Source organism: Panthera pardus, unplaced genomic scaffold (genome assembly GCF_024362965.1).
Source record: "Panthera pardus isolate Hobbes unplaced genomic scaffold, ASM2436296v1 HiC_scaffold_6, whole genome shotgun sequence".
In the NCBI taxonomy this organism is placed as follows: Eukaryota; Metazoa; Chordata; class Mammalia; order Carnivora; family Felidae; genus Panthera; species Panthera pardus.
This window is the reverse complement of record NW_026526991.1, coordinates 57,843,533-57,870,361: the sequence shown is the minus strand read 5'-3', so window position 1 is coordinate 57,870,361 and position 26,829 is coordinate 57,843,533. Positions and strand designations below refer to the sequence as shown.

General features: G+C 51.8%; 4 protein-coding genes across 9 annotated transcripts; 2 read left to right on the top strand and 2 right to left on the bottom strand.

The window, feature by feature from the left end:
• Positions 1-40: 40 nt before the first annotated feature.
• MARS1 (methionyl-tRNA synthetase 1) lies at positions 41-13,519 on the top strand. 2 transcript variants are annotated; one of them, XM_019454895.2, is made up of 22 exons: positions 41-215; positions 1,044-1,134; positions 1,294-1,372; positions 1,451-1,585; positions 1,930-2,005; positions 2,258-2,430; positions 2,609-2,715; positions 4,600-4,716; positions 4,854-5,057; positions 5,834-6,035; positions 8,256-8,330; positions 9,515-9,685; positions 9,855-9,950; positions 10,089-10,206; positions 10,580-10,793; positions 11,583-11,714; positions 11,823-11,927; positions 11,999-12,185; positions 12,786-12,857; positions 12,998-13,021; positions 13,109-13,201; positions 13,298-13,519. In XM_019454895.2, the coding sequence occupies exons 1-22, from the start codon at positions 107-109 to the stop codon at positions 13,442-13,444; spliced, it is 2,727 nt and encodes a 908-aa protein (XP_019310440.2). In that variant the 5' UTR covers positions 41-106; the 3' UTR covers positions 13,445-13,519. The 2 variants fall into 2 exon arrangements, with proteins under 2 accessions (XP_019310440.2, XP_019310441.2); XM_019454896.2 differs by lacking the exon at positions 12,998-13,021 and having other exon boundaries at positions 42-215.
• DDIT3 (DNA damage inducible transcript 3) lies at positions 13,460-14,278 on the bottom strand. The gene is made up of 2 exons (XM_053895653.1): positions 14,144-14,278; positions 13,460-14,047 (listed from the first exon to the last, which is right to left on the bottom strand). Exons 1-2 carry the CDS (start codon positions 14,276-14,278, stop codon positions 13,679-13,681), a joined length of 504 nt encoding a protein of 167 aa, XP_053751628.1. The 3' UTR covers positions 13,460-13,678.
• LOC128772497 (DDIT3 upstream open reading frame protein) lies at positions 14,235-17,425 on the bottom strand. 2 transcript variants are annotated; one of them, XM_019454901.2, is made up of 3 exons: positions 17,356-17,418; positions 15,028-15,075; positions 14,235-14,298 (listed from the first exon to the last, which is right to left on the bottom strand). In XM_019454901.2, the coding sequence occupies exons 1-2, from the start codon at positions 17,416-17,418 to the stop codon at positions 15,034-15,036; spliced, it is 105 nt and encodes a 34-aa protein (XP_019310446.2). In that variant the 3' UTR covers positions 14,235-14,298; positions 15,028-15,033. The 2 variants fall into 2 exon arrangements, with proteins under 2 accessions (XP_019310446.2, XP_053751629.1); XM_053895654.1 differs by lacking the exon at positions 14,235-14,298 and adding an exon at positions 14,300-14,404 and having other exon boundaries at positions 17,356-17,425.
• A 197-nt stretch (positions 17,426-17,622) lies between these two features.
• Positions 17,623-26,798, top strand: MBD6 (methyl-CpG binding domain protein 6). 4 transcript variants are annotated; one of them, XR_008419649.1, is made up of 14 exons: positions 19,403-19,695; positions 20,740-20,803; positions 20,980-21,116; positions 21,412-21,514; positions 21,645-21,807; positions 22,037-23,089; positions 23,269-23,930; positions 24,203-24,356; positions 24,534-24,703; positions 24,824-25,237; positions 25,329-25,396; positions 25,612-25,675; positions 25,829-25,998; positions 26,584-26,798. XR_008419649.1 is itself a non-coding variant. In XM_053895642.1 (13 exons), the coding sequence occupies exons 3-13, from the start codon at positions 21,004-21,006 to the stop codon at positions 25,901-25,903; spliced, it is 3,039 nt and encodes a 1,012-aa protein (XP_053751617.1). In that variant the 5' UTR covers positions 17,623-17,681; positions 20,740-20,803; positions 20,980-21,003; the 3' UTR covers positions 25,904-26,798. The 4 variants fall into 4 exon arrangements, 3 of the variants coding, with proteins under 3 accessions (XP_053751617.1, XP_053751618.1, XP_053751616.1); XM_053895642.1 differs by lacking the exon at positions 19,403-19,695 and adding an exon at positions 17,623-17,681 and having other exon boundaries at positions 25,829-26,798; XM_053895643.1 differs by having other exon boundaries at positions 25,344-25,396; positions 25,829-26,798.
• The last annotated feature ends 31 nt before the right edge of the window (positions 26,799-26,829 follow it).

Below are 26,829 nucleotides of genomic sequence, written 5' to 3'. Positions count from 1 at the left end.
GAATGCCTCGGTTCAGAACTTCATTTCCCGGCGTGCGTCGCGGTGGACGCTCAACCCGCAGGCCGGAGGCCGGTTCCGGTTGCATCAGCGTGGGATTCACGGCGAAATGAGACTGTTCGTGAGCGAGGGCGCCCCGGGGAGCTTACCCGTGCTGGCCGCCGCGGGCAGGGCCCAGGGCAGAGAGGAGCTGCTTATCAGCACCGTAGGCCCCGAAGGTAGTCGGACTGGCTGGTGCTGGTGGGCGGTGGATGAGGGGGGCGGAACAGAAACACACCCAACACCCATCCAGCAGTTGTCTTCCCCAAACCTCCATGCCCCATCACGCACTCCCGTCAGCCTCCTCCCCCATTATCCTCGGTCAGCCCACTTCTCTTCTCCCAGTCACGTCTTTCATTAGTCGCTTCCCTCGATTACTTTCAGTATACCCCTTTCCTCACCTCTAGTCTCCCCCCTTCATCTCCCAGTACCCAGCGTCACTCAAGTGAACCTCTTCCCCATTCCAACTTTCTCCCGCACTTATCAGGCATCTCCCATCCCCCACATCCTCTCTAGTTATTCATCACAACCCCCCAGGCACCCCTTTGTCATTTTTAGGAGACCTTGCTCTCCTCTCCTAAAATACGCAGACAACAAACACACGGACTCCTTCGTTTTACCTCTTCCCAGCCATCTGTTTGGGCGACTCTTAATAGCGGTTCTCTTGTCAGTTTTCCCAGTTCTCTTAATTTTGTTCTCCCGCTCTTCTCTTAGATCATTCTCAGTTACTGTCCGTTGTTCCAGTGTTTGGCTGCAGCACTGTCCCAATACCACCACCCCTCTGCAATGCCCATCTGTTGCCTCCAGCTGGCGGTCCCAGCTGAACACCTGCTAGTCTGTCCAGCTCATTCAGGACCCACCCCCTTTCAGTGGTCCTATCCAGAAAACTTTCCAGTGTCTTTTCCCCCCTTTTCCCTGAACAATGCGAAGTTGTCCATCTAAGTTGACGGAGTTTTTTTTTTTTTCTTTTCCTTGTTTTTTTCACTCATTTTTCTCTTCTGCATCAGAGTGTGTGGTCCCGTTCCTGACCCGGCCTAAGGTCCCTGTTTTACAACTGGATAGTGGCAACTACCTCTTCTCCACTAGTGCAATCTGCCGGTCAGTATCGGTCCTTAAGGCAGGAAGGTGGCTGAATAAAGTCGGGGCTTACTGTCCCCTGTGTGACTTTATTTGCCACCACTGTTTCACTATGGGGTGAGAAATGGGCTGGACAGATGGGCCTTTCTAGTTCTACCTTCTGCTGCTCTCTCTGGGCAGATACTTCTTTTTGTTATCTGGCTGGGAGCAAGATGACCTCACCAACCAGTGGCTGGAGTGGGAAGCTACAGAACTGCAGGTGGGACTGAGATATGGGGGGTGGCAGGCAGGCCCTTGCTCTACATACCCATCCTGACCTGCATCTCCCACATTTTAGCCAGCCTTGTCTGCTGCCCTGTACTATTTAGTGGTCCAAGGCAAGAAGGGGGAAGATGTTCTTGGCCCAGTCCGGAGAGCCCTGACACACATTGACCACAGCTTGAGTCGTCGGAGCTGTCCTTTCCTGGCTGGGGTGAGTTGGGCTTTGAGATAGGGATCAGGGAAAGCTGTATGATAAAAGAATTAAGAAGGAAGGCTATATCCAGAGTGCAAAACCTAGCACTGCCCCTTGTTAGCAGTGTAACCTAGAAAAATCACCAGACTCTCTAATCCTCAGTTTTTCCTCATCTTTGAAATGGGGTAATGTTAGTAGCCACCTCATTGGATTATTGTGAGGATTAAGTGAGGTAACTTAAAGTGCTTAACAGAGTGCTTGATGCGTAGTCACAAAGTGCTTAGGGAATGTTAGACGTTATTGTATACCTTGGGAAGAAACTGAGTATTTTACCTGTGGACCTTTTTCTTTTCTCAACGAAGGAGACGGAATCTCTAGCTGACATTGTTTTGTGGGGAGCGCTATACCCATTACTTCAAGACCCAGCCTACCTCCCTGGTGAGAACTGTGCATATCACTTCACGCCCAGCCCCAACCCAGGAGGTTGGTGTAGGGAGTACAGAATGGGCAATAAAATACTGAGGATCCGCTTTGAGGCATAGCTTGACAGGGCAGCCATAGCAGAAAGATGGCTGAGGGAACTGGGGAAGATAACTGGAGAAACTTCCTGAAGAGAGGGAGGAGGTCCACCTTTGCCTCTCCATTCCGGGTCTTGCTGATTGATTCCCTTTTTTTCTCCCTTCTCCACAGAAGAGTTGGGTGCCCTGCACAGCTGGTTCCAGACACTGAGTTCTCAGGAGCCATGTCAGAGAGCTGCAGAGACTGTGCTGAAGCAGCAGGGTGTCCTGGCCTTCCGGCCCTACCTCCAAAAGCAGCCCCTCCCTAGCTCCTTTGAGGGGAGGGCTGTCAGCAATGAGCCTGAGGTTTGGAACAGAGCAGTGGGGCCCCCACAGAGCTTCAGTACTTGGGGGTGGAGGTGGCTTGGAGAGGGACTTTGACCATGGCCATTATTAACTCTTTCCTTTGTTGGAGAGCAAGGAAGGAGTTTCTTTAGTCTTTGGGCCCCCTCACCTGGTGAGGGATTGTATCCACTCTTTACAGGAGGAAGAACTGGCTACTCTGTCTGAGGAGGAGATTGCCATGGCTGTAACTGCTTGGGAGAAGGGCCTGGGAAGCTTACCCCCACTTCGGCCACAGCAGAATCCTGTGTGAGTAGGCACAGATGAGTGGGGCTTGGTTTCTTTCTTACTTTTTTTTTTTTTTTTAATGTTTATTTTGGAGAGAGAGGGAGAGACAGAGCATGAGTGGGAGAGGGGTAGAGAGAGAGGGAGACACAGAATCCGAAGCAGGCTCCAGCCTCCGAGCTGTCAGCACAGAGCCCGATGCGGAGCTTGAACTCACGGACCACAAGATCGTGATCTGAGCTGAAGTCAGATGCTTAACCGGCAGAGCCACCTAGGCACCCCGAGTGGGGCTTGGTTTCTTAAAGGGAGATTACCGATAGAGCCAATATCTGTTTGCCAGGTCCCCTTTGCTGGCCTCTTTAATGGTCATCTTTTCCTTTGGCACTTTGTACCTCTCGCTGCACTGATCCAGTTACCAGTTACATAAGAGAATGTAACCAGTCACCAGTTACATAATAGAATGCAACCCCCCTGAGGGTAGAGCCCCAGACATACTCACCTTTATGTTTGCTACAGTAGTAAGCACACTCATAATGAGAGAGAAGTCACACTGACACAATGAGGAGCAGCACACAGTGTGTTTATAGTGCTTAGGGGCTTGGGATACAAGGATGACGGGGCAGAAGGTGGTTGTCTTGAAGGAAGGCTTCCCCGAAGGAGTTGATTTCTAAGTGGGATTTCAGAGAAAATTATGGTATGCAGTTAATAGGGAGCAAAGTCAATGACTGCAAGAGAAATCAGGGTTTTGTTTTTGTTTTTGTTTTTGTTTTTTTTTCTTAAGGAAATGAGCTATAAAACTTTCTGGGAAGTAGTTGCAACATCTAACTGGATGTGTATATCAGCTGGGAAGAAAGGGTGAGGTTAACCAGAGGAATCATTTGAGTCTTTGTTAATAGTGGAAACCATGGGAATCCAAGGGGCACCTGGCTGGCTCAGTCAGAGCGTTCAATGCTCAGTAGAGTGTTCAACTCTTGATCTCGGGGTCGTGAGTTCAAGCCCCATGTTGGGCGTGGAGCCTACTTAAAAAAAAAAAAAAATAGGAAAGAAACCGTGGGAATCCTGAGTTCTCAGGATGCCCAAAGTTGAAGGACATGGTAAAAGTGGGAGCCAGGGAGTATAGGTTGAGAATGGTTGGAAAGGTGAAAGGAGCCCTGGTGAGGGGTCAGTGCCAAGGAGGGGGGGTGGGTACCCAATGTGTGCAGCTGAGCTATCAGGTGATGAAGCATAGAGAGGAGTGGATTGAATGACTTCAGACAGCAGATTACGTGCCACGACTAAGCATGCACCTGAAATAGTGTGGGGGGAGGGTGGCTATGAAGGCAGTAGCTGATGCCTGCTGATTTGAGTAGGGCCGCAAGGAAATAACTGACATGAGTTAGGGATGGGAGAGTAGGGGGTATGGGAGAACTTGGGAAGATATGAAGATGGGGTGGCAGGCTGTGAGCATTTCAGACAGTGACTGGAGGTAATGCTTCCATGACACCTGGGTAGGAGAGGACACGACAGTGCTGAGAAGGGATGCTTGGGTAGTGTCGAAGTCTGGGGGGTGTAGTGGTTGACAGAGCCAGAGAAAGTTTTGTCGATACCCAGCAAGTTGGAGCCTGAGAATGAGCGGCTGGAAAAGAAGCAGTTATGATAGTAAAGGCGGACAGAGGTCAGTGTGGAATGCAGCTCTTTAAGAGCAGTACCTGGGCTTGCTCACTGTGGCAGGGCCCTACACTTGCAACTGTAGGGGGTCTTGTGGCTTTTGGGGGAATTCATGATGCTGTGGGTTCGTGTGGGGAAGACTTCAGATGTACCTGAGTCTGTGACAATAGAACAGATCCGTGTGGGTGTTCTGTGCCCTGTTGGTCCCTCTTGACCCTTGCTTCTCCCCCATGAACTGTTCTTTTCCTCCTTCCCTACTAGGTTGCCTGTGGCTGGGGAAAGGAATGTGCTCATCACCAGTGCCCTCCCTTACGTCAACAATGTCCCCCACCTTGGAAACATCATTGGTTGCGTGCTCAGTGCTGATGTCTTTGCCAGGTGGAGCCAGCTGCAGGGGAAGGGACCTCCTAAGGGAGCAGTGGGCCCAAGCGAATAGAATGCCTCGAGTAGAGAGGATCCTGGGGACATGGGAGGGTCTGGGACGGGGCCCCTGTAATCCCCACATCCCCTTCCAGGTACTCCCGCCTCCGCCAGTGGAACACCCTCTATCTGTGTGGGACAGATGAGTACGGTACAGCGACAGAGACCAAGGCTATGGAGGAGGGCCTGACCCCCCAGGAGATCTGTGACAAGTACCACGCCATCCATGCCAACATCTATCGCTGGTTTAATATCTCATTTGATATTTTTGGTCGTACCACCACTCCACAGCAGACCAAGTAGGTTTCCTCTAATCAGGCAGAAATAGAAGGTGGATACTGGGGCTGGGGGCAATGAAAATATCCTGGAGACTGAAGGAACCGGAAGTGCTGTTTAGGCATCCCTCTCAAACTTAGGATCTGAATATTGCCCTGAAATGTATCCCAAGCGTGGGGATTCAGTGGTTGAAGAGGCCTGACCAGGGCTGAAGAAGCAGCCAAGGATGGGAAGAGATAGGACTTAGGCTTAAAGGAAGTTTCTGCCTTCCCTCTGCCGCCTCTCTGCTCTTCCCTGGCTGCTGTTGAGTTTTAGGACCTTCCCTTCCACTCCTATGTTGGTTTATAGCAAATATACTCATTCTTCCTCTGCCTGACACGCATCCTTACAAAAACTGTATAGTAGACAGGTCGGTAGCTTAATAGTGTTCAGCAGTTTAGCAGTTGGACTGATTAATTTTCACTTCAGGACATATCGAAAAAGAGTATAGTCCTATCCTTTTAGAGATTTTTGTTAGCAAAGAGCACAAAACTGTTAAGTTTATATTTGACAAACATAAGTTCGGAAGTGTTGAGGGAGGGACTGTGTGGGGAGTAAGGGATATATGAGGGGTCTGGGCTCATCCAGTAAAACTCCCTGAAATTGACTAGATGGCCTTGGCCTTGAGGGGCCTTCTGCCCGATTTCTTCGGCACTGGGACTGATTTGGGGCCTGGGTGCAGTGACAGGACGGAGGGGTGCACCACTTCCTCTGACTTCCTCTGATCCGGCCCTCCCCTGTCCCTGATTCACTTTGCCAGAATCACTCAGGACATCTTCCAGCGGTTGTTGACCCGAGGTTTTGTGTTCCAAGATACTGTGGAGCAGCTGCGGTGTGAGCACTGCGCCCGCTTCCTGGCTGACCGCTTTGTGGAAGGTGTGTGTCCCTTCTGTGGCTACGAAGAGGCCCGAGGTGACCAGTGTGACAAGTGTGGCAAGCTCATCAATGCCATTGAGCTCAAGGTGAGAGGAGGGTCTCATGGAAGCCCAGAAGGGGAGACAGTCTGTATTATTCAGGGATTCCCAGGCTTGTCCCATTCAGGATTTTTATTTTAGCATTCAGGACCTTTCGTCGGTGTCTCTTTTTGCCCCAGCTCATTGTTTGGTTCATTGGACGTTTACTGAGCATTTACTACATGCTGAGCATTGTGCTAGGGAAGAGACAGGATGAGTGTATGCTTCCCTACCTTTGTTCCTGCTTCAGATCACCTGATCTGCATGTGTGTAGTTCTTTCTCTCTTCTGTAAACACGTGTTCTTTTCTCCACGTTTACTCATGTGTTAGTTTATTCATTTATTTATACAACCCCTGTGTTTTGAGCTCTTGTGATAGGGTGGTCACTGGGAACTGCTGGGGATGTAGCACTGAGTAAGACAGATCTTTGTGTAGTGCAGGGAGGAGACCAGCCCTAGGGACAAGAATGTATGTACATGATAAACTGCCAGGAGGATGTGACAGTGGCCTCTGGGTAAAGATTTTAGCCAGGTGATCGGGGAAGACCTCTCAGACGAGGTAACACTCCTGAACTGAGAGTTTAACTGAAGAATGAAAAGGAGCAAGCTGGGCGATGAGGGGTTGAGAGTGTTCCAGGCAGAACGAGCAGGAAATGCAAAGGCACAAGGCAGCAAGCAGCTGAAAAGGCAGAATGGAGAAGGCCAGTGTAGCTGTAGCACAGTGACAGGGAAGGGGGATTAAGGGGGGGTCAGAGAGGTCAGCGGTGACCAGATTACCAGGGCCGGGTAAGCCATGTGGGAGCTGAATGGTAGGCTGCTCCTTGGAAAATGGATGGGAGGGAAGCAAGAGAGAAAGTGGGGAGACCGGTTTGGAGGCCAGAATGGTAACTCAGAAATGGGATGCTGGTAGGTTGGTTTAGGTTAGTAACAGCAGAAATGGGGAGAAAAAAAGGATTCGAGATAGGTTTTGGAGGTAGACTGTACTGGATAGATGAATTCTGGGTGAGGGGAAGTCAAGGAAACGATGACTTGGAAGTTTTTGGCTTGAGCAGCTTTGGTAGACAGTAGTGCCATCTACAAACGTGGGCAGGCTTGGTTGAAGGGCAGGAGTTCCGGTGGAGGGCAGTGAGACTGTTGGGTTTGTCCAGTTTGCGGTGCCTGTTAAACACCCATGTAGAAGTGGTGGGTAGGCGGCTGCAGATAGGCGTGTAGAGCTCAGGACAGAGGTCCTGAGAGAGTTCTAATGGCTCACCTTTAGAAGCCCAGATCGGGACGCCTAGCTGGCTCAGTTGGTAGAGCATGCAAAGTCTCAGGGTCACGAGTTCAGGCCCCACGTTGGGCGTGGAGTGTACTCAGACAAGAAAAGAGTCGAAAGCTCAGTTCTAACCTCACTAGGAAGCTTTCATTGATTAGCCCCACCTGACTGTTTAGTCCTCTAATCATCACTCACCAGTGTTTGCATAGTTAGTTTGTGCCACAAATATTTCTTGACATTTTGCTTTGGAAAGGTCCGTACTCCCTAACTTGATTGTAACTTCCTCAGGGAGAGGAACTGTGTATCTGTGCCCCTTCTTTCCCTCACACAGCTGCATACAGTGCAGTGCTCTCTACCTAGCCTGTGCTCAGAGAATGCTTTTTCCTTATTTATTTATTTATTAAAGATTTTATTGATTGGTTGATTTTTAATTTTTTAAAAATCTTTATTTATTTTTGAGAGACAGAGTGTGAGCAGGGGAGGGGCAGACACAGACTCTGAAGCAGGCTCCAGGCCCTGAGCTGTCAGCACAGAGCCCGACACGGGTCTCAAACTCACGAACCGTGAGATCATGACCTGAGCCAAAGTCGGACGCTCAACCGACTGAGCCGCCCAGGCACCCCTAGATTTTATTTTTAAGTAATCTCTACACCCACCGTGGGGCTTGAATTCACAACCCTGAGATTAGGAGTTGCGTGCTCTGCTGACCGAGCCAGGCAGTCGCCCCTGTTTTTTCCTGTTCTTTGGAGTGATAGGACAGAGTCGTGAAACTCTCAGTAACCAATGTTATGCTGTGTAAACTTGAGTCTTCAATTTCTCAGAAGGCCAAGTAAGCATGGAGCTAAGTGAGATGGCAGACTGGGGAGCTCATCCCTTTGTGCCTCACGCCTTGCCTGCACAGCTCCCCCTGGCCTGTGGTCCAGATCCTGATTATCCCACCTTGCATCACGCCTTCCCTTCAATTTCCCTTCACAGAAGCCTCAGTGTAAAGTCTGCCGGTCGTGCCCTGTGGTGAAATCCTCTCAGCACCTGTTCCTGGACCTGCCTAAGGTAAGTGGGCCTTTCCCTCAAGCTATGGATCTCCCATCCATATTTCAGTTTTGTCAGTTTTCCCAGTAATATCCTTTACAGCATAATTTTTCCTTTAGTATGGAATCTAGTTCAGGATCATGTATTCCATTTAGTTTTTCTCTCTTTGGTTTCCTTTTATCTGAAACAGTTCCTCAGCCTTTGTCTTTTATGACATTAACAGTTTTTAAGACTGCAGTCTCTAATCACCTCCCCACCCCAAGTAGACTATTCCTCATTTTGGATTTGGCTATTTTGCCATGATGAAATAAATTCAGGTTCTGCGTCCTCAGTTGTAATACTATATAAATGATATCGTGTCCTTTCCGGAGGCACCTGATAGCCATCTCCCCCTCATTGGTGATGTTGATTTTGTCTGGTCAAGATGTTATTCAGTGTCTCCATTGTACAATTAACATTTCCCCCCTTGCAGCTTATAAGCAGTCTGTGGGAGTATACACAAAATCGTTCCATTCTGCCTTCCTGCCAGCAAAGTGTGTGCCTATTTCCCCATAGCCTCACCAATAGACTGTGTCGTCAGGCTTCAGAAGCTATGGTATTTATGTGGGTAAATCACATAAACCATCCCTTCCAACGGATTTATCTGTTTTTCTGCTTACAAAAGTGAAATAAGCTTATTTCTAAAATTTCAGGTAGAAATACGGTACAAAACTAGATGTGTTCTCCATAATTCCATCTGAGAATAAAGCACTGATACATATTTTCCTTCAAAATTTTGTCTGAGCTTCTGTGTGTTGTTACTTATTTTTATTACGATAGGATTGTATATTGTTGTTTTGCAGTTTGCTTCATTTAATATATCTCAGAGGTCTTTACACGTCAGTACATGCGGATCTAACTCCCTCTTTAATGGCCTTGCAAGTATTTCATTGTAATGATATATCATATTTCCATAACTCTACTGAACCGTGGGAGTTAGTTTCAATTTTTTTGCTATGATGAACAGTGTACTTCTTTATATACGTATCCATACGCTTATGTGTATTTCTATTGAAATAATTCCTAGCAGTGGAATTGCTATGTCACAGTCACGAGTCTTTTAATTGTATATTGCCAGACTACTCCAGAGAGGTCATACCTGTTTATCTTCATGCGAACCATGTATGAGACTGTCCTAAATCAGCCCTCTTTCTCTGCCATCTCAGCTGGAAAAACGACTGGAGGAATGGTTGGGGAAGACATTGCCTGGCAGTGACTGGACACCCAATGCCCGGTTCATCATTCGTTCTTGGCTTCGAGATGGCCTCAAGCCCCGCTGCATAACCCGAGACCTCAAATGGGGAACCCCTGTACCCTTAGAAGGTTTTGAGGACAAGGTAAAAAGCCTATGCTTTGTTCATATGTCATATTATTCTGCCTTGGGTTTGAGACCCTGGACTAGCAGAATAGACTGTTGATTATGTCTTGCTTCAGTCAGAGACTGGGTTAGGGAAGTTTTCCAGTGTTCGTTCATCCTATTGTATCTCTCTCCTCCTGGCCCTTCAGGTATTCTATGTCTGGTTTGATGCCACTATTGGCTATGTGTCCATCACAGCCAATTATACAGACCAGTGGGAGAGATGGTGGAAGAACCCAGAACAAGTGAGCAGCTCTTGGTTAGCCTGTCTATGGGGAGGGTGTGTGCATATGTGTGTTGAGGTGGTTAGAATTGGGTACCTGGTCTTTCTTGGGCCTTTGAAGACGGTCTCAGGAGCTTTGTCTCCCAACTGTATTTTGTAGGTGAACCTTTATCAGTTCATGGCCAAAGACAATGTTCCCTTCCACGGCTTAGTCTTTCCTTGTTCAGCCTTAGGAGCTGAGGACAACTATACCTTGGTCAACCACCTCATTGCTACAGGTACCCTGGAAAACTGAAGATGGGGATGTTGCTAGGGAATGAGGGCTGAGGCAGTATTTGGAAGAAGATCTTGGAGAGGTTCTAGATCTTGAGTTAGGAGTTGAGATGAAATAGGAATACTTAGAAGATGAGAACTCAACCCAGAAGAAAGCAGAAGTCTGAAGCTAAAATTTTGTAATGGGTAGAAGCGAAGGGGAAAAAGTAGAATGGAGAGGAAGAGATCTCCAAGTTCTGTGTCTGTGCAGGCCAGCTATTCAAGGAGAAGTGTAACTAGTCATTCACAATTGAGGTTGAGGGAGAGGAGAGAAGAGTTAGTGGGTCAGAGAGGGAAAGGTGCGATTTGAACAGATGGTTCTCATTCTCCTCTGTCCAGAGTACCTGAATTACGAGGATGGGAAATTCTCCAAGAGCCGGGGTGTAGGAGTGTTTGGTGACATGGCCCAGGACACAGGGATCCCTGCTGACATCTGGCGCTTCTATCTGCTATACATTCGGCCTGAGGGCCAGGACAGTGCCTTCTCCTGGACAGACATGTTGCTCAAGAATAATTCTGAACTGCTTAACAACCTGGGCAACTTCATCAACAGGTGGGACTCAGTTGGGGGGGGGGGGTCGGTCAGAGTCAGCAGATGAGCTGGGGGTGGGGTGGGGCGCTGGCTAGCTCTGCTGCACTCGGTAGGAGACATTGGAAATGTGTTTTCTCCCAGCAAAAAAGTGTACTTACAGATCATTGGAAAAATTTGGCTAAAGAAGGGGGTTATCTTAGGGTAGGGGTAGGAGATGTTTGCCGTACTTTTTGGGGTTTTTGTTACTTTAGGCTCACATTCCATGATTGGTCTCTGTCTCAGCTATTCCGCAATCTAAAGAAGTATACTCTGTGGCTACCCATCCTTTCAGATTTGGTTGTTAACTGCACTTCACAGATAGTCTCTACTAGAGTATTGGATAGCAAGTAACAGATTTCAACTTGGTTATTCTGAGTATTGATTTCTTAAAAATAAAATGAGGTTGCTTGACTTTATCAGGTTCTTAGGGGAGAGAGAGAACAAGACATTTTTTTTTCTTTTTTTGAGGGGGGCGAGGGGCAGAAGGAGAGAGAGAATCTTAAACAGGTTCCACAGTGAGCTCAGAGCCCCAAGCGGGGCTCAGTCTCCAAACTGTGAGATCATGGTCCGAGCCGAAATCAAGAGATGGACGCCTAACCGACTGAGCCACCCAGATGCCCCAAGGAATGAATTTTTAAGCTTTGCCTTGAGGGCTGCCAGGAGGTGTCAATTCTGAGAGAATGGAGAATTATGAAAATCAGGTCAAATTTCTACAAGGACATTGGGCAGTAATTCCTTTTCTCTTCCTTCTCCTTCCTTACTCCCATGAAGAGCTGGAATGTTTGTGTCTAAGTTTTTTGGGGGCTGTGTCCCCGAGATGGTGCTTACTCCTGATGATCGGCGCCTGCTGGCCCATGTCACTCTGGAGCTCCAGCACTATCACCAGCTGCTAGAGAAGGTTCGGTAAGTAACCTGCACCTCTGCCTCATCTCAGTAATCTGCTGGCATGTTGAGAGCCCCATACTGGTCCCTCTGGGACTTTCCACTTCAGTTTGCCTCCTCCCTTCCCAGGATCCGGGAGGCCTTACGCAGTATCCTCACCATCTCTCGCCATGGCAACCAATACATTCAGGTGAATGAGCCTTGGAAGCGGATTAAAGGCAGCGAGGCTGACAGGTAAGTTTGTGGAATAACGTGGGGGATAGGCTGGGTCCTTCTAGAAATTCTGACTAATATCTCTTCCCCAGGCAGCGGGCGGGGACAGTGACAGGCTTGGCGGTGAATATAGCTGCCTTGCTGTCCGTCATGCTCCAGCCTTACATGCCCACGGTTAGTGCCACCATCCAGGCCCAGCTGCAGCTTCCAGCTCCAGCTTGCAGCATCCTCCTCACAAACTTCCTATGTACCTTACCAGCAGGACACCAGATTGGCACGGTAGGTCTCTCAGGGCTGGAGAAGCCAGCCTCTTAAAACCCCTACCTTTGCTATGCAGCCTTTGGGGAGGGGTCAGAGAACTTTGGACGTAGGCCTCTTACAGCTGTTCTCTGAACCCCCTCCCCACTCCTCCCCACTCCGCACTCAGGCTTGTTTCTGATATAAAGTATCAGCTCAAGAGCTCCATGTTATCTGTAGCCCACATATCATCATTGTTCTTCGTGCCAGAACCCAGTACCTGGCATGTAAAACTAATTGGTATACAGTCCGTGTAGAGTAGATGTTTGAAGAAACACCATGGTCACCTGGTCTCCATAATGCTAACAGGAGGGATAAAGTAAGTTCACCTGTACACCCTTGTGTCAATCTGGCATCCTTAAAGAGTTTAAATAGTCTTGGACTTTATTAATATTTTGGGCTTTCCTAGTGAATGGCAGTGCTTTTTCTGGATTCTTTATTGAAATCAGCAGGTACATGCTCATTTGTTTCTTCTGTAACATTTAGAGCTCCTGAGTATCAGTGATGGATTAGAGAGGCCCTCTCTGTAATCTGGTAGCGTTTATACGTAATCAGTGAATGATTATGTACCTCTCTTCACAGGTCAGTCCCTTATTCCAAAAATTGGAAAATGACCAGATTGAAAGTTTGAGACAGCGCTTTGGCGGGGGCCAGGTGAGAAAGCTAAAGACTGTGCTGTCACCCAGCAAGAGCCATGGTGTCCTCTCCTTGTCCCCGAGTAGTCCTCACTCATTACTCTTTCCACCTTTTGACCCTGCTGCTTCCTTACTTATAGTTTTTCTTTCCTGTCTTAGCTGGAAGAGTCCTTGGAGTTAAAGGTAATCCCATTCCTCTGAGATGTTCTGTAAAGCTTGAGGTCGAGGGATATTTATTGAGCAGGTGATAACTTTGTTGTTGTTCTCTAGGCAAAAGCACCCCCCAAGCCAGCAGTTGTAGAGGCTATGGCAACAGCTGGACCACAGCAGATACAAGTGCTGACAGATGAAGTGACCAAACAGGTACGCAGCCTAAACCCTGTGGGAGACTGGACAAGCTGAATCCTAAATAGGTTCCTTCTGGTCTCACTGTTCTTTCCCCACCTGCTCTCCTTTTAGGGCAACATTGTGCGAGAACTAAAAGCACAAAAAGCAGACAAGAACCAGGTTGCCGCAGAGGTGGCTAAACTCTTGGATCTGAAGAAACAGTTGGCTCTAGCTGAGGGGAAACCCCTCGAAACCCCTAAAGGCAAGAAGAAAAAGTGAAAGTGAGAGCGTGGCTCATAGGAAGTCACTTTAATGGATATGGACAGTAATAAATAAATGTACAATCTCTATATACATGCTGAGACCCTTTCCTGTTGTCTACCCCAAGCTTTCCCCCTACTGAATAGATGGGGTCGAGGGTCACATCATTTGGCACTGATGAGAAGATGGTCAGCAGCCACTTCCACGAAAGGTAGGTAATAGCCTGAGGGGGGAAGTGATGGTTCCAACCGTTCACGCTTTGTGCAGATTAACCATTCGGTCAATCAGAGCTCGGCGAGTCGCCTCCACTTCCCTGGTCAGGCGCTCGATTTCCTGCTTGAGCCGTTCATTCTCTTCAGCTAGCTGTGCCACTTTTCTCTCATTCTGTTGTTCTTTCTCCTTCATGCGTTGCTTTCCAGCTCCAGCTAGGGACTGGCCACTCTGTTTCCGCTTCCTGGGTCTTTCTTGGTCTTCCTCTTCTTCCTCCTGAGCCAGGGAGCTCTGAATGGAATCAGGAGAGCGAGGGCTCTGGGAGGTGTTCGTGACCTCTGCTGGTCCTGGCTCCTCAGTTAGCCAAGCCAGAGAGGCAGGGTCAAGAGTGGTAAAAGTTTTTGATTCTTCCTTCAAGGGAATGAGGAAAGATAGAATAGATATTAGTTAAGAAGGGAAGGGCAAGACCCTCCCACCACCCTCCAGCTTCAGGCCTAGCATTCTCACCTCGTTTCCAGGGGGTGAAACATAGGTAGCCCCATTTTCATCTGAGGACAGCACCTCCTGCAGGTCCTCATACCAGGCTTCCAGCTCCCAGCTGGACAGTGTCCCGAAGGAAAAAGGCAATGACTCGGCTGCCATCTCTGCAGTTTGATCAGGCTCTGGAAAAGTACATACTCAGGATGTGGAGGTCAGGGGTAGGAGTGGAATAAGCTCCACAAAGCAGTTAAACAGTCTATACCCCAGGACGGCAAACTGGCCTGCTACCTGTTTGCAGATAAAGATTTATTGGAACATAACTACATCCATTTACTTACATATTGCTTACGGCTGCTTTCATGTTACGACAGCGGAGACCTCGACATTCAAAATATTTACTGGTTGGCCCTTTAAAAAGTTTTCCAATTGGTCTATACTAACGTTCCTTCCTTGCTTTTGCCCAGCATATGAAGAAGCAAGGATCTGGAATATACATTCTTAGACGATCCTAGTAAAAGTCCTCCGCCTCCCTGGGGGAACTTGTTGGTAGTTTCCAGGGGCAATTATCAGACCATCTGTGTTCCTTTCTCCTCCTGTGTGGGGAGTCCTTTGGGTGAGTCTAACCTTGATGGGGACTGAGGTTTGGTAAGACAAACCAATTATCTTTGTTGGGACTGACTGCTCACTCAGCCAGCTTTCAATTAGGACATGCTCTAAGAATAGTGATTTGGTCACCTAGTTAGGGGAAGGCCAGGAGGATGGATTTAGCCTGTCAGCAAAAGTTTGCTCAGATTCAAACCCTCCTCTCCTGTCTTCTTTAGGTGCTTTCATAACTTGTTAGGACTCCCAGTACAGTGACCCTAAGCAGCACCTCTTAGGAATTGGTTTTGAGAAAGGTTGGTTAAGTTTACCTGCTCTCAGGTATGGTGATGTATGAAGATACACTTCCTTCTGGAACACTGTAGGGATCAAAGACAGATGTTAGTCATTTTTTGGAAGGGAGAGAGGTAGCTTCTTTTATCTCCAGCCTCCTATTGGTGTTTCCTCATTTCCTGTCTTACAGGGTACAGTCAATGGTCCCTGCAGCCATTTCCAAGGACAGAAGAAAGCCTTTATTTTTAGTTGCTGACATTAGTAGTCCTGATTACATAATAGAAAAGTCACGGCCAACTCTACTTTCTCTAAATTCAAACCTGCCAGGGTAAGGAACAAATCAAGTGGTATTCTCCTAATTCCATTCCCACACTGACATCCTCCAAATGCACATTTCCAGTCTGGACCTCTAATGAGACCTCCAACTGTGCTATTTAACTGCTTACCTGAATCTCCTTTTGGTTTTTTAAAAGGCATCTCAGACTTTTATATGTCCAAAGACAAATCCCTGCTCACCTTTCCCTTCCATGGTCTTCCCCATCTCAGTAAATGGCATCTCTACTTGCTTAAACCAAAAACCTCAGAATCGTCCTTGATTCCTCTCTCACACCCCACAATTCAAACCACCAGCAAAAATTTTTAACTCATTCTTCAAAATCCCGGAATCTAAATATTTCTCACCAACTCCATTGTTTCCAATCCAGACCAAGTTACTGTTATCTCTGTTGGATTACTGCAGGTCTCCCAGTTTCTGTCCTTGCTACCCCTCCCCAAGTCTGTTCACTATAGGCAGCCAGAGTGAGCCCTTTAAAACTTAAGCCAGGTGCTGTCATCCTGCTCAAAACCCCCCAATGACTTCCAATTTCATGAATATGAAAGGCGAAGGTCTTTAAAATGGCTAAAAAGGCCCCATACCATCTGTTCCTTCCCTGCCCTGGATTTCTCATTGGCCACTCTCCCTCTTGCTCACTCTAGTCCAGCCAAACTGGCTTCCTGTCCCACAAAGAGACTGCATGCTCCCACCTTAGGACCTCTGTTCTTGCTGTTCTTCTGGAAAGCTCTTCCTTCCACATATTTGCCTGGCTTACTGCCTTGCCTCTTTTTAGATCTTACATTTAGAAGTCACTTCAGTGAGAGAATCCCTAACCACCCAATGTAAAACTAACCCCCCCACCCTGAGCATTCTCTACTTTTCCATGCTTTAGTTTTCTCCATGGCACTTAACATATGTTTGTGGTATGCCTTTTCCCACTGAAATATCAGCTCTGTGAGAGCAGAGATTTTTTTTTTCTTGTTCACGGATATATCTGGGCCCCAAAATGCATGGCATGTAGCAGGTATGTGTTAAATATTTGTTAGGAATGAGTGGATAAATTCTTCCCAGTCTCTCACAGGGAAGGGAGGAGGAAGCCCAGAGGCAGAGCAGTAGCTGCCTGTCCCTGGGGACTGGAGGTGCAATATCACCCAGAGTGTTTCTCTTCAGGGCTGTCCTCCCTGGGGAACCCTCCTTGCCTTCCAGTGTGTGGGCTGCAGCTTTCATCAGCAGTGGAGCCCCAGGCCAGAGGGCTGCAGAGCCAAACAGGGGGCTGGCCTGATGCAATGGTTACACAGAGATTAGTATGGAGACAGGACAGAGGGAAAGAGGCAGGGACCAATCTCGGGGGAAAGACAGTATACTGGAGAGGTCCCAAATGGCTTCCCACACTTAAGAGGTCCAGGATGCTCTCTTGTGCGGGAGGCCCAGAGACTTCTGGGGGAATGTGAAAACCTATCTCCAATCCCTGTTGTCCATCGGTACCCCTCCTCCCAAAAGCCTTGAGTCAGTTTCCTTAAGGTTCAATTTTCTGTTAGGGCGCGGAATGGCTATCCTGTGGAGGATCCAGGAGCGCCGGCTACCGACGTGGCCACTCTGGCCCTGAGACGCTGGGGCTGAGAAGGATTGGGGGTGGGGTAGGGGTAGTGCCGCTGACCGTAAGGCGGTGGCAGAGGCGTGAGCCATGGTCACCCAGGCGTCTTAGCGTGGGGGAGTGTCCTGCTGCCTCGCCTCCCACCGTACAGGCCTAAAGAGGCCGGGGGTCAGCAACATAAAATAAATCTCCCGAGGGCATCCAGACCCCTTCGACCAAGAGCACAGAGCAGGGCCCACGCTCCGGGCAGGGGTGGGGTGACGCTATCGTCCGAAGGAAGAGAGGTCTGCAAGCACCACTCCCGAATAAAGGATTCTCCCCATCCCTCCCTCGGACTGTCACTAATTTCATCGAGGAGGGGGTGGGGCCACATCCTAAAAACAAATGCCTGACTCGGAGGGGACAACTGGTGTTCCCGAATTTCGGAAGGTAAAGGGTAGATAAGGGATCAGTACTCGCCTCTCTCCTCAGGTTCCGGCTCTGATTTTGGCTTTGCTGCTGCCACCCGCTCATCTTCAACATGATATGCTCTGTGCCTTAGACTCAAGCCTCTGACCTCGGTAGCTGGGAGCGCCGATCTTTTAATAAGGCCTTGCCCTCCTCTCAGGGGCGGATCCAGAAACTTACCAATCAGGGCGCGGCACGCCGGTGCCGACCCCGCCTCATCCCTTACATCCGCCACTCAGAAGCTCCCGCGGCCCCGCCCCCATGGCTCCCTCCGGCTTGGGGGTAGACGTTGTGTTGGACCCGGAAGTGGCTTTGGGTCACGAGGCTTCGCGGAGGAGGTGAGTGAGTCATGCGCGCGCGCGGAGGGGAGAGCTGGAGGGGGAGGGGAGGAAAGGGGGGCGGGGATGATGCAATGTTTGGCAACCGGTGTCTTCGCGCGCACGCGCAGGGGACTACAAGGGTGGTGGGAGGTGCAGGGTAGGGGGGTGGTGTAGGGGAGAAGAGAGGGCGGGGCGCCAGGGCCCGGCTCCCAACGGCCCCAACGGCTATCAACCGTGGCTGCCCCCAGGCTGCCTGAGAAGCCTCACTGCAGCTTGTCTTCTTCAAGAGCTTTGATTCCGCCCACCTGGCATTAGCCCCTGTTTCACCTTCTCCATAAGAGACTCCCATTTTGCTTGGTCCCCTCCCAGTTAATGGACACAAGGCCTTTTAAACCAACCACTTTTGAAAGTTCGCATTACAGGACTGCCTAACGTCTTCTCGAGTATTCTTAAAAAGGTCTTCTCTTTTAGCCCCCAACTCCCCCAGAAGAGGCCGAGGAACTTGAATACTTTTGCTTGTCATTTTCAGCTCCTTTCAGAAAAGCACCCTTAACTTTTATCTTTGTAAAGTTTCTGATGGGCCCCCAGCATGCCAGGATTCGTGTCCTTTGACCAGTCGAGCCGATTCTCACTGTTTTCCCTACTTATCATTCCCCCACGGTGCCCTGGCGCTCTTCACGAAAGCTCAAGACCCGCCCTTTTCACTGTACCAGATGCCCAAGTCCTGTGACTCCCTGCTGTGAGGAGCCTTGCACTAGCTTCCTGCCGCGGAGGTGCCTTGGGCTGCGTTAGAGCCTTTCGCCTAGGACATTGCATGCACTTGAGCGCACAACTGCTTTGGACTGGGTTGTCAGCAGCCCAGATTCTAGCCTCAGCTGCTCCTCACTTGCCCAGGGATCCCAGGCCAGTCACCTAAGTGTGTGCCTCAACCGTTCTTATTTGTAAATAAAAGATAATGAGTTGTGAAGGTAAAATGAGAGAACTATGAACTTGGAGGCAGCCTGAACAAAAGTGAAAAGCACCATTTAAAATGCGAAGTATTTTTCTTGTGCCATTAGGTAGAAAAAAGATGCCATGTGATGGCCGGTTACATATACTGTCATACCCTCGTGGGGGCAGCCAGGGTTCAGTAGAATCTGTCACAAGGTCGGTTGTGGCTGGAAGACAGGTATCGGTGGTGGTGTGACAGTGACAGGTCCTTGGCCAGGCCTGCGCTGCGTTGCTCCAGACCTCCATTTCCCCTTCTGTAAATGGGAGTGGGGGGGTGGTTTAGACCAGATGGTCTCTCCTGGCCCAAAGACATGACCAGGTTGTCAGTGACAGGCAAAGGTCATGTGACTTGACAGGCTGAGGTCGTGTTGTGACATGTTGACCTGGGGAGGCGGGTCAAGTCCCAGCACACTACCCGGGAAGCCTTTGGGGCGGGGCAGGGCAAGTCGCGACTTTCATCTTTTGGGGCTGGCCCCTCCCGGACCTGGCATTCCTGGCTCCCCCAACAGATTGTGGCTTTAGAAGGGGCCCCTCCCGGGGAGGGCTGGGATTGGCCACCAGTGTCCTGGGAAGAGGCTCAGATCCTTCCGCGGAGGGCGGGGGGGCCGCGTGGGGTGTTTGTTCTCTTGGGGATTAATGGGGGGTTGTGGGGGAGGGGTAGGCGCGCTCCCGCATGCGCACTGCGGCCCCTCCTGTTGGCTCGTCGTTGTCCGCTGGGCGGGGGCCCGGCCCCGCCCCTCTCCCGTCCGGGCAGCGGCGGCGGCGGCGGCGGCTGCGGCGGTGGCGGCGGCAGCGACGGCGGCGGCGGCACCAGCCTGCGCGGTGCCTTCTGGGAACGGAATCCCCAGGGCTGCCCCTGGCCCCCATGGCGCATGCGCGGGAGGCCGCTCGGTGATCCGCGGCGGCGGCGGCGGCGCTTCCTGCTAGGACCGGCCGGGGCCGTACCGGAGGCTCGGGCTCCACCGACCCTCCTCCCACTCCCTCCCACTCACCCTCTGGGCCGCGACTGCGCAGGGCGGGGCCGGCCGAACCATGGGCCGCGGTGAGTGCAGGGCCCGGCCCCCCCATCCCGCCCCTCCCCCTCCCCTCCCCTCCAGTCCCTACCCTCTGCCCCCTCCGCGTCCTCTCGGCCCCTTTCCTTGGCCTCATCCCCACTTCCCTACCCTCACCTGCCCCCGCCGTTTCTCCCTCTCACTGCTTGACTTTTTGCCTTCTTCACCTCCCTCCCCTCAGTGCTTCGCCCACCCTCCGCCCGCCCTCTCCCCAAGTTCCTTCCTACTTCGTGCGCCTTCCCCTCCTCCCCAAGCTGAGGGAAGCAGGCTGGGTGACAGGGCGCCTTGTTATGAGAGGGAAAGTTTAGAAGCCGCCAGTGTGGGGTGGGAGCGATGGTGAGTTTGGAGAGGATACTTGCAAGGTTTTTTTTTTGGGGGGGGGGCCTCCCCACATATCAGAAGAAAATCCTTCTTAGAGCCAATTTGAAGCCAGTGGGGTAGGAGGTCCTGAAGCCCCTTGCCTTAGGCTTGGGGGGAAATCAGGAGCTTTTAAGTATCTTGGGAGAAGACAGAGCTATGGATCCAACCTTTCTTCAGAAGACCCAAATGAACTAGATCAGTGATTGTCTAATGAAACAGGCATGGAGGGGATCTGTTGGTACCACCCCAGCGGGCAGTTGGGCAATTGCCTGATGACCTGTGGGGCAATCTGCACTTTTTATGTGATCTTCCTGGGGAGTAGGGAACAGCAGGGGGCCAGACTCTCTGGGAAACTTCCTAGTGGCCTGGCATGGGAATTTGCCCATATTCCAGGATGAAGTCTTCTGTCTCTGATGGGACAAAGGGGGCTTGCCCTTTACGTCTAGTAATTGGGTTCTGATTTCTTGGTCCCTGGTAGTGGAGGCTTTGATCCTCTGGTTCCTCAGTCCTGTACACGGAAAGGATGGTTGTGGACTCAGCCAACAGAACCCTGAGATACGTGTGGGCACCTACCTCATGTGGTTAAGGATCTTTCCCTTGAGAGTATCCTGAGCTTTGGTGCTCTTCTGAGTTGGGCAGATTCCCGACAGTCCTTTCTCTCTCCTGTGTTGCAGGTGTGGGCTAAGCCGGAGGCCCCGGCTTTAGACTGGACCCCACAATGTTTGCAGAGATGTTCAGGTAGCCATGGTGGGATGGCAGAGAGTTCTTCTTCATTTTCTCTCTCAGCTCTCTGAGGGTTTCTCCATACTCCTGAGTTCTCGGGTCTCCCCAGAATCTTTGCCTTCCTGGAGTACTCCCTCAGGTACCCAGCACAGTTTAATCCTCCTAATGCCCACATGGATGTCTGTTATCAGGCACGTGGGAGCTGATTACACACAATGAATGGGGGCAATGAGAGCAGTGGAGCAGACAGAGCTGGGGGCCCTGTGGCCACATCTGTCCCCATCGGCTGGCAGCGCTGTGTTCGAGAGGGTGCTGTGCTCTATATCAGGTATGGCTCCTGAGTTCCCACAGTTCTGTCCTCAGGCTGTTCGGTGCCTGAGTTTTCTTTCCCACCCCTCCTCTCAAAGCTCGCATCTCTGGTACCTACCCTATTGCTCTCTGTTCTTCTTTCCTCAGCCTTTTTGCTGTCTGTATCTGGCCCTTTAAATCTGTTTCTTTCTCTTTCCACATCCCTTATCCTCTGTCCTTCCCAGGAAGGTCTTTGATTAAAGAACTGTCCTTTTAGGCACGTTTCCTGATATGGTGTCAACTAACTTTATATCTCTGACCCTGTCGTCTGCCAGCCCAAGTGGCACAGAGCTGTCTTCCTTGGAGCAAACCCGGAGCTACCTCCTCAGCGATGGGACCTGCAAGTGCGGTCTGGAGTGTCCACTCAATGTCCCCAAGGTCAGAGTGGTGAGGGGTGCCAGAGAATACAGGGATACGCCAAGTGACCTACTGCAAATGACTGATCATGGTAGCTCTTCTCACAGATCTCACCCTCTCAGAGTCCCTGTCCGTGACTCCTGCCTTACAGGTTTTCAACTTTGACCCTTTGGCCCCGGTGACCCCGGGTGGGGCTGGGGTGGGGCCCGCATCAGAGGAGGACATGACCAAGCTGTGCAACCACCGGCGGAAAGCCGTTGCCATGGCAACTCTGTACCGAAGCATGGAGACCACCTGCTCACACTCTTCTCCTGGTGAGTTTTCTCCACTTTCCCGACAACTGAGGAAAACTTAAGGGCCTGGAAGAGGGATGGTGGGAGGAGCTCTATGAGAGGGAGTAAGGAGAAGGGTGGCGCAGGGAGCTGCTTGTTGAGAGGAAGGTACAGGGAGGTTGGGGATCTATGGGAGATGGGATGGAGAAGATGAAAGAAAGTTGTTGGAAGGGGAGCCACAGGCTGACCCTTCATTTCTCATTCATTGCAGGAGAGGGAGCGAGCCCCCAAATGTTCCACACTGTGTCCCCAGGGCCCCCCGCTGCCCGCCCTCCCTGTCGAGTCCCTCCTACAACTCCACTTAATGGGGGTCCTGGCTCCCTTCCCCCAGAACCACCCTCCGTTCCACAGGCCTTCCCTCCTCTAGCAGGCCCTGGGGGGCTCTTCCCACCACCAAGGCTTCCTGACCCAGTCCCTTCTGGAGGCAGCAGCAGCCCCTGTTTCCTTCCAAGGGGCAATGCCCCCTCTCCAGCCCCACCGCCTCCACCTGCTATCAGCCTCAATGCTCCCTCCTACAACTGGGGAGCTGCCCTCCGAGCCAGCCTGGTGCCCCCTGACCTGGGCTCATCTCCAGCCCCCCATGCCTCCTCCTCACCACCTTCAGACCCTTCTCTTTTCCACTGTAGTGATGCCTTAACGCCCCCTCCTCTGCCCCCAAGCAATAATCTCCCTGGTCCCCCTGGCCCCCCTGGTCCTGCCACTCAGCCACCAGTGTCTTCAGCCACTATGCACCTGCCCCTGGTCTTGGGACCCCTGGGAGGGGCCCCCACGGTGGAGGGGCCTGGGGCACCCCCCTTCCTTGCTAGCAGCCTACTCTCTGCAGCGGCCAAGGCACAGCATCCCCCGCTCCCCCCTCCCAGCACTTTACAGGGCCGAAGGCCCCGTGCCCAGACACCCTCAGCTTCCCACTCCTCATCACCCCGTCCCTCTCAGCGTCGTCCCCGCAGACCCCCAACGGTATTGCGATTGCTAGAAGGGGGAGGCCCTCAAGCCCCTAGACGGAGCCGTCCTCGGGCCCCTGCTCCTGCCCCTCAACCCTTTCCTCTCCCTGAGCCATCCCAACCTATTCTCCCTTCTGTGCTGTCCCTGCTGGGACTACCCACCCCTGGCCCTTCCCATTCTGATGGAAGCTTTAACCTTTTGGGGTCAGATGCACACCTTCCTCCTCCCCCAACCCTCTCCTCAGGGAGCCCTCCCCAGCCCAGGCACCCTATCCCACCCTCCCTGCCTGGGACCACCAGTGGCAGCCTCAGCAGTGTGCCAGGTACGTGAGTGTGGTAGAGCCTTCCCCTTCTCTGGTGGATAAAGGCAGCCAAGGTATTTAGGGGAGCTTAGAGAGGTCTTGGGTGGTTTTCTGGGTCGGAGGCATGAGGGTTGGGTTCTTTGGACACTGGGAGAAACAAACACTCCTGTCTTGAGCTGAATTTTTCTTTTCCTTTGCAGGTGCCCCTGCCCCACCAGCTGCCTCCAAAGCCCCCCTTGTCCCCAGCCCTGTGCTTCAAAGCCCATCTGAAGGGCTTGGGATGGGGGCGGGCCCAGCCTGTCCTCTGCCTCCCCTGGCTGGTGGGGAGGCTTTCCCTTTCCCTAGTCCTGAGCAGGGCCTGGCGCTGAGTGGAGCCGGCTTCCCAGGGATGCTAGGGGCCTTGCCTCTCCCTCTGAGTCTGGGGCAACCTCCACCTTCTCCATTGCTCAGCCACAGTTTATTTGGCGTGCTGGCTGGGGGAGGGGGACAACCTCCCCCTGAGCCCTTGCTACCCCCACCCGGGGGACCTGGCCCTCCCCTAGCCCCAGGAGAACCTGAAGGGCCTTCACTTCTTGTGGCTTCCCTGCTTCCACCACCCCCCTCAGACCTTCTTCCACCCCCTTCTGCACCTCCTAGCAACCTCCTTGCCTCTTTCCTGCCCCTGTTGGCCCTGGGCCCCACAGCTGGGGATGGGGAGGGATCTGCAGAAGGAGCTGGGGGTCCAAGTGGGGAGACATTTTCAGGTTTGGGAGACCTGCCCCCCCTACTATTCCCCCCACTTTCAGCCCCCCCTACCCTCATAGCTTTAAATTCTGCGCTGCTGGCTGCCAGCCTGGATCCCCCCTCGGGGACACCCCCCCAGGTGAGGATAAGGGAGGAGTGGGTGGGACAGAACAAGAGGTAGAATCAGAGATGGGAGCTGGGAATCAAAGGCTTTCAGTTTCATGCCTGAGCTCTTCCTCAGGGCCTTTGGGGAGGGCTTAGTTCTTGGCTGGGGGTAGGATGGCTGCAAGAACTGGGTCTGTATTTAATAAGCGTGGCCTACTTCACGTGAGACTTTAGTGAGATCGTATATGTGAAAGTACTGTACGTTTGTTAAATACTTTACGCATATGGTGTTGTCATTCTTTTTAGCCCTGTGTCCTGAGTGCCCCCCAACCTGGACCACCTACCTCCAGTGTCACCACGGCAACTACTGACCCGGGGGCCTCCTCTCTGGGCAAGGCCCCCTCCAACTCAGGGAGACCCCCCCAACTCCTTAGCCCTCTGCTGAGTGCCAGCCTGCTGGGTGAGCCTGAGGGAAAACTCTGGTGTGAAAGAGAAGAAAGGAACCAGTAAAAATTGGGAGTAGAGGCTGGATGAGTTGGGGAAGAGTTTTTGACCCTGGGGTTAAGCCTAAGATTAATAGGGTCTGTTCAGCCTAACTGGTTTGCCAAGGGAGACTCCTGACCTAACTCTTCAACAGGTGATCTGTCTTCGCTGACCAGCAGCCCTGGAACCCTCCCCAGCCTGTTGCAGCCTCCTGGCCCTCTTCTCTCTGGCCAGTTGGGGCTGCAGCTCCTCCCTGGGGGGGGAGCTCCTCCACCCCTCTCAGAGGCTTCTAGTCCCCTAGCCTGCCTGCTACAGAGTCTCCAGGTGAGCCTGTGGGCACGTGTGTATCAGGGACAGAATTTTTTCCCAAACTGGATGTATGACTTTCTGAGTTACAGCAGAGTAACCATATTTGGGACTAAGATTTTATTTTTTCGCCTGCAGATTCCTCCAGAGCAGCCAGAAGCCCCTTGTCTGCCCCCTCAGAGCCCCACCTCAGCCCTGGAACCGGAGCCTGCCCGGCCTCCCCTCAGTGCCTTAGCCCCACCCCACGGTTCTCCCGACCCCCCAGTCCCTGAGCTGCTCGCTGGGAGGGGGTCAGGGAAACGGGGCCGGAGGGGAGGAGGGGGACTTAGGGGCATTAATGGTGAGGCCAGGCCAGGCCGGGGCCGAAAGCCTGGTAGCCGGCGGGAGCCTGGCCGACTGGCCCTCAAGTGGGGGGCACGTGGTGGCTTCAATGGACAAATGGAACGGTCCCCAAGAAGGACCCATCACTGGCAGCATAATGGGGAGCTGGCTGAAGGGGGTGTTGAACCCAAGGATCCATCCCCTCCTGGACCCCATTCTGAGGACCTTAAGGTGAGTGCAGGGTGATGGAGGTCCGGGCTGAAGGGCTCTGAGGAAAGGCTGGGAACTTGGTTCCTTTTCCTAACTTTTCCTACACATACAGTCCATGTTTTCCCAGGTGCCCCCAGGGGTAGTCAGAAAGTCTCGTCGTGGCCGGAGGAGAAAATACAAGTGAGTGCCTGGCCTGCCACAGTCCTGGCCTTCTCCCACTTCTTGATGGGTTTATAGAAATGTCTAGAGTGGCTTGGCTTTCAATAAGGCTCATGTTTAAATATGAACAGGATATTATGCCTTTATTATCCAAAAGTAGAAAGCTTCCCACCCAAACTCTGAGCTTCACCTGGTGCTTGGGGAGGTATTCCTGATCATCTGTGCCCTTATTGCAGCCCTGCTCGGAACAGCAATAGCTCCCGCCAGGACGTTACCTTGGACCCCAGCCCCACAACCCGCGTAAGTGTGTGTCAGGGTTGCGGGGTGGGGGGGATGGGGGGAGGTTGTAAGGGACGAGGCAAGAGAAGAGGATTAGAGGGCATGGGGAGAAAATAAAAGACTTCCCAATACCTAGCTGTTTGATCACTTCTTTCAACTTCCCCTCTTGTATAGGCGGCTGTCCCTCTGCCTCCCCGGGCCCGCCCTGGCCGTCCTGCCAAAAACAAGAGGAGGAAACTGGCCCCTTAGCAGCCATACCTGGAGCTGGATCTGACCCTGACTGGGGAGAGCTGAGTGCTGAGCCTTGGGAGCCCCTGCCAGCCACCTGCACCTGTGGACAGTGGGTGGGGGCACTACTCCCCACTCAGAGCACAAATGCAACCCCTTCCCCTACAATCCCATCCTGAGCCATTGCAGGGGGTAGGGAAGCTCACCCCCTCCCCCCCAAAGCCATGTCACTGAAAAGGCCTGGGGGGGTGGTATATGGCCCTCTCCCCACCAGGCTAAGGGGAACACCCCCTTCCCCAGGTCTTTTATTTGTTTAAGTTATTTTTGCACAAATGACTCTTTTATATTTAATTCGACTTCATTGCCTCCCTTCTTGAAGCCAGCAGGCTCAGTTTACAAACCTGTGAGCTACTGTTGGCTGCTGCCCTCCTTCCCAGTGAAAGGTACAAAGCAATAAGCATCATGCATTCCCCCCTCACCCCTCCAACACCCCTCTGCCTCTGGCTCAGGTTGCTCAAAGCACAGATCCCCTCTTACCCCTGTCCCCAGGTTTGAAACACATAGCCTCATTTCAAGGTGTAGCCAGCTTCCCTCTACTTTCCTCTGGGATATAAAAGGGGGTAAGGGGGCACAGAGAGCCCTCTGGGCCTCTCCTCCCACACACACTACACTGCCCCTTCTCCCCCCATCGAAACGCTCAGAGACGTTGTGATGATGCGACTGAGGATTATGCACCGTGGTCCAACCGGAGCGGCCAGCACGACCCGCTGTCCAGGGGCTGCCTCCTGCCTTTTCTTTTGTAAAGACAAGACCCTTGGGAGTTTTAATTCTGTTTTGTACTTGCCCTGTGGGGCCTCCACTGCTTTTCTATGGGAGACACTCTTAATTTAACAGATGAGAATATTTTGAAACTCTGGCTCTGACTCTGTACTCATTTTTTCCTTAAT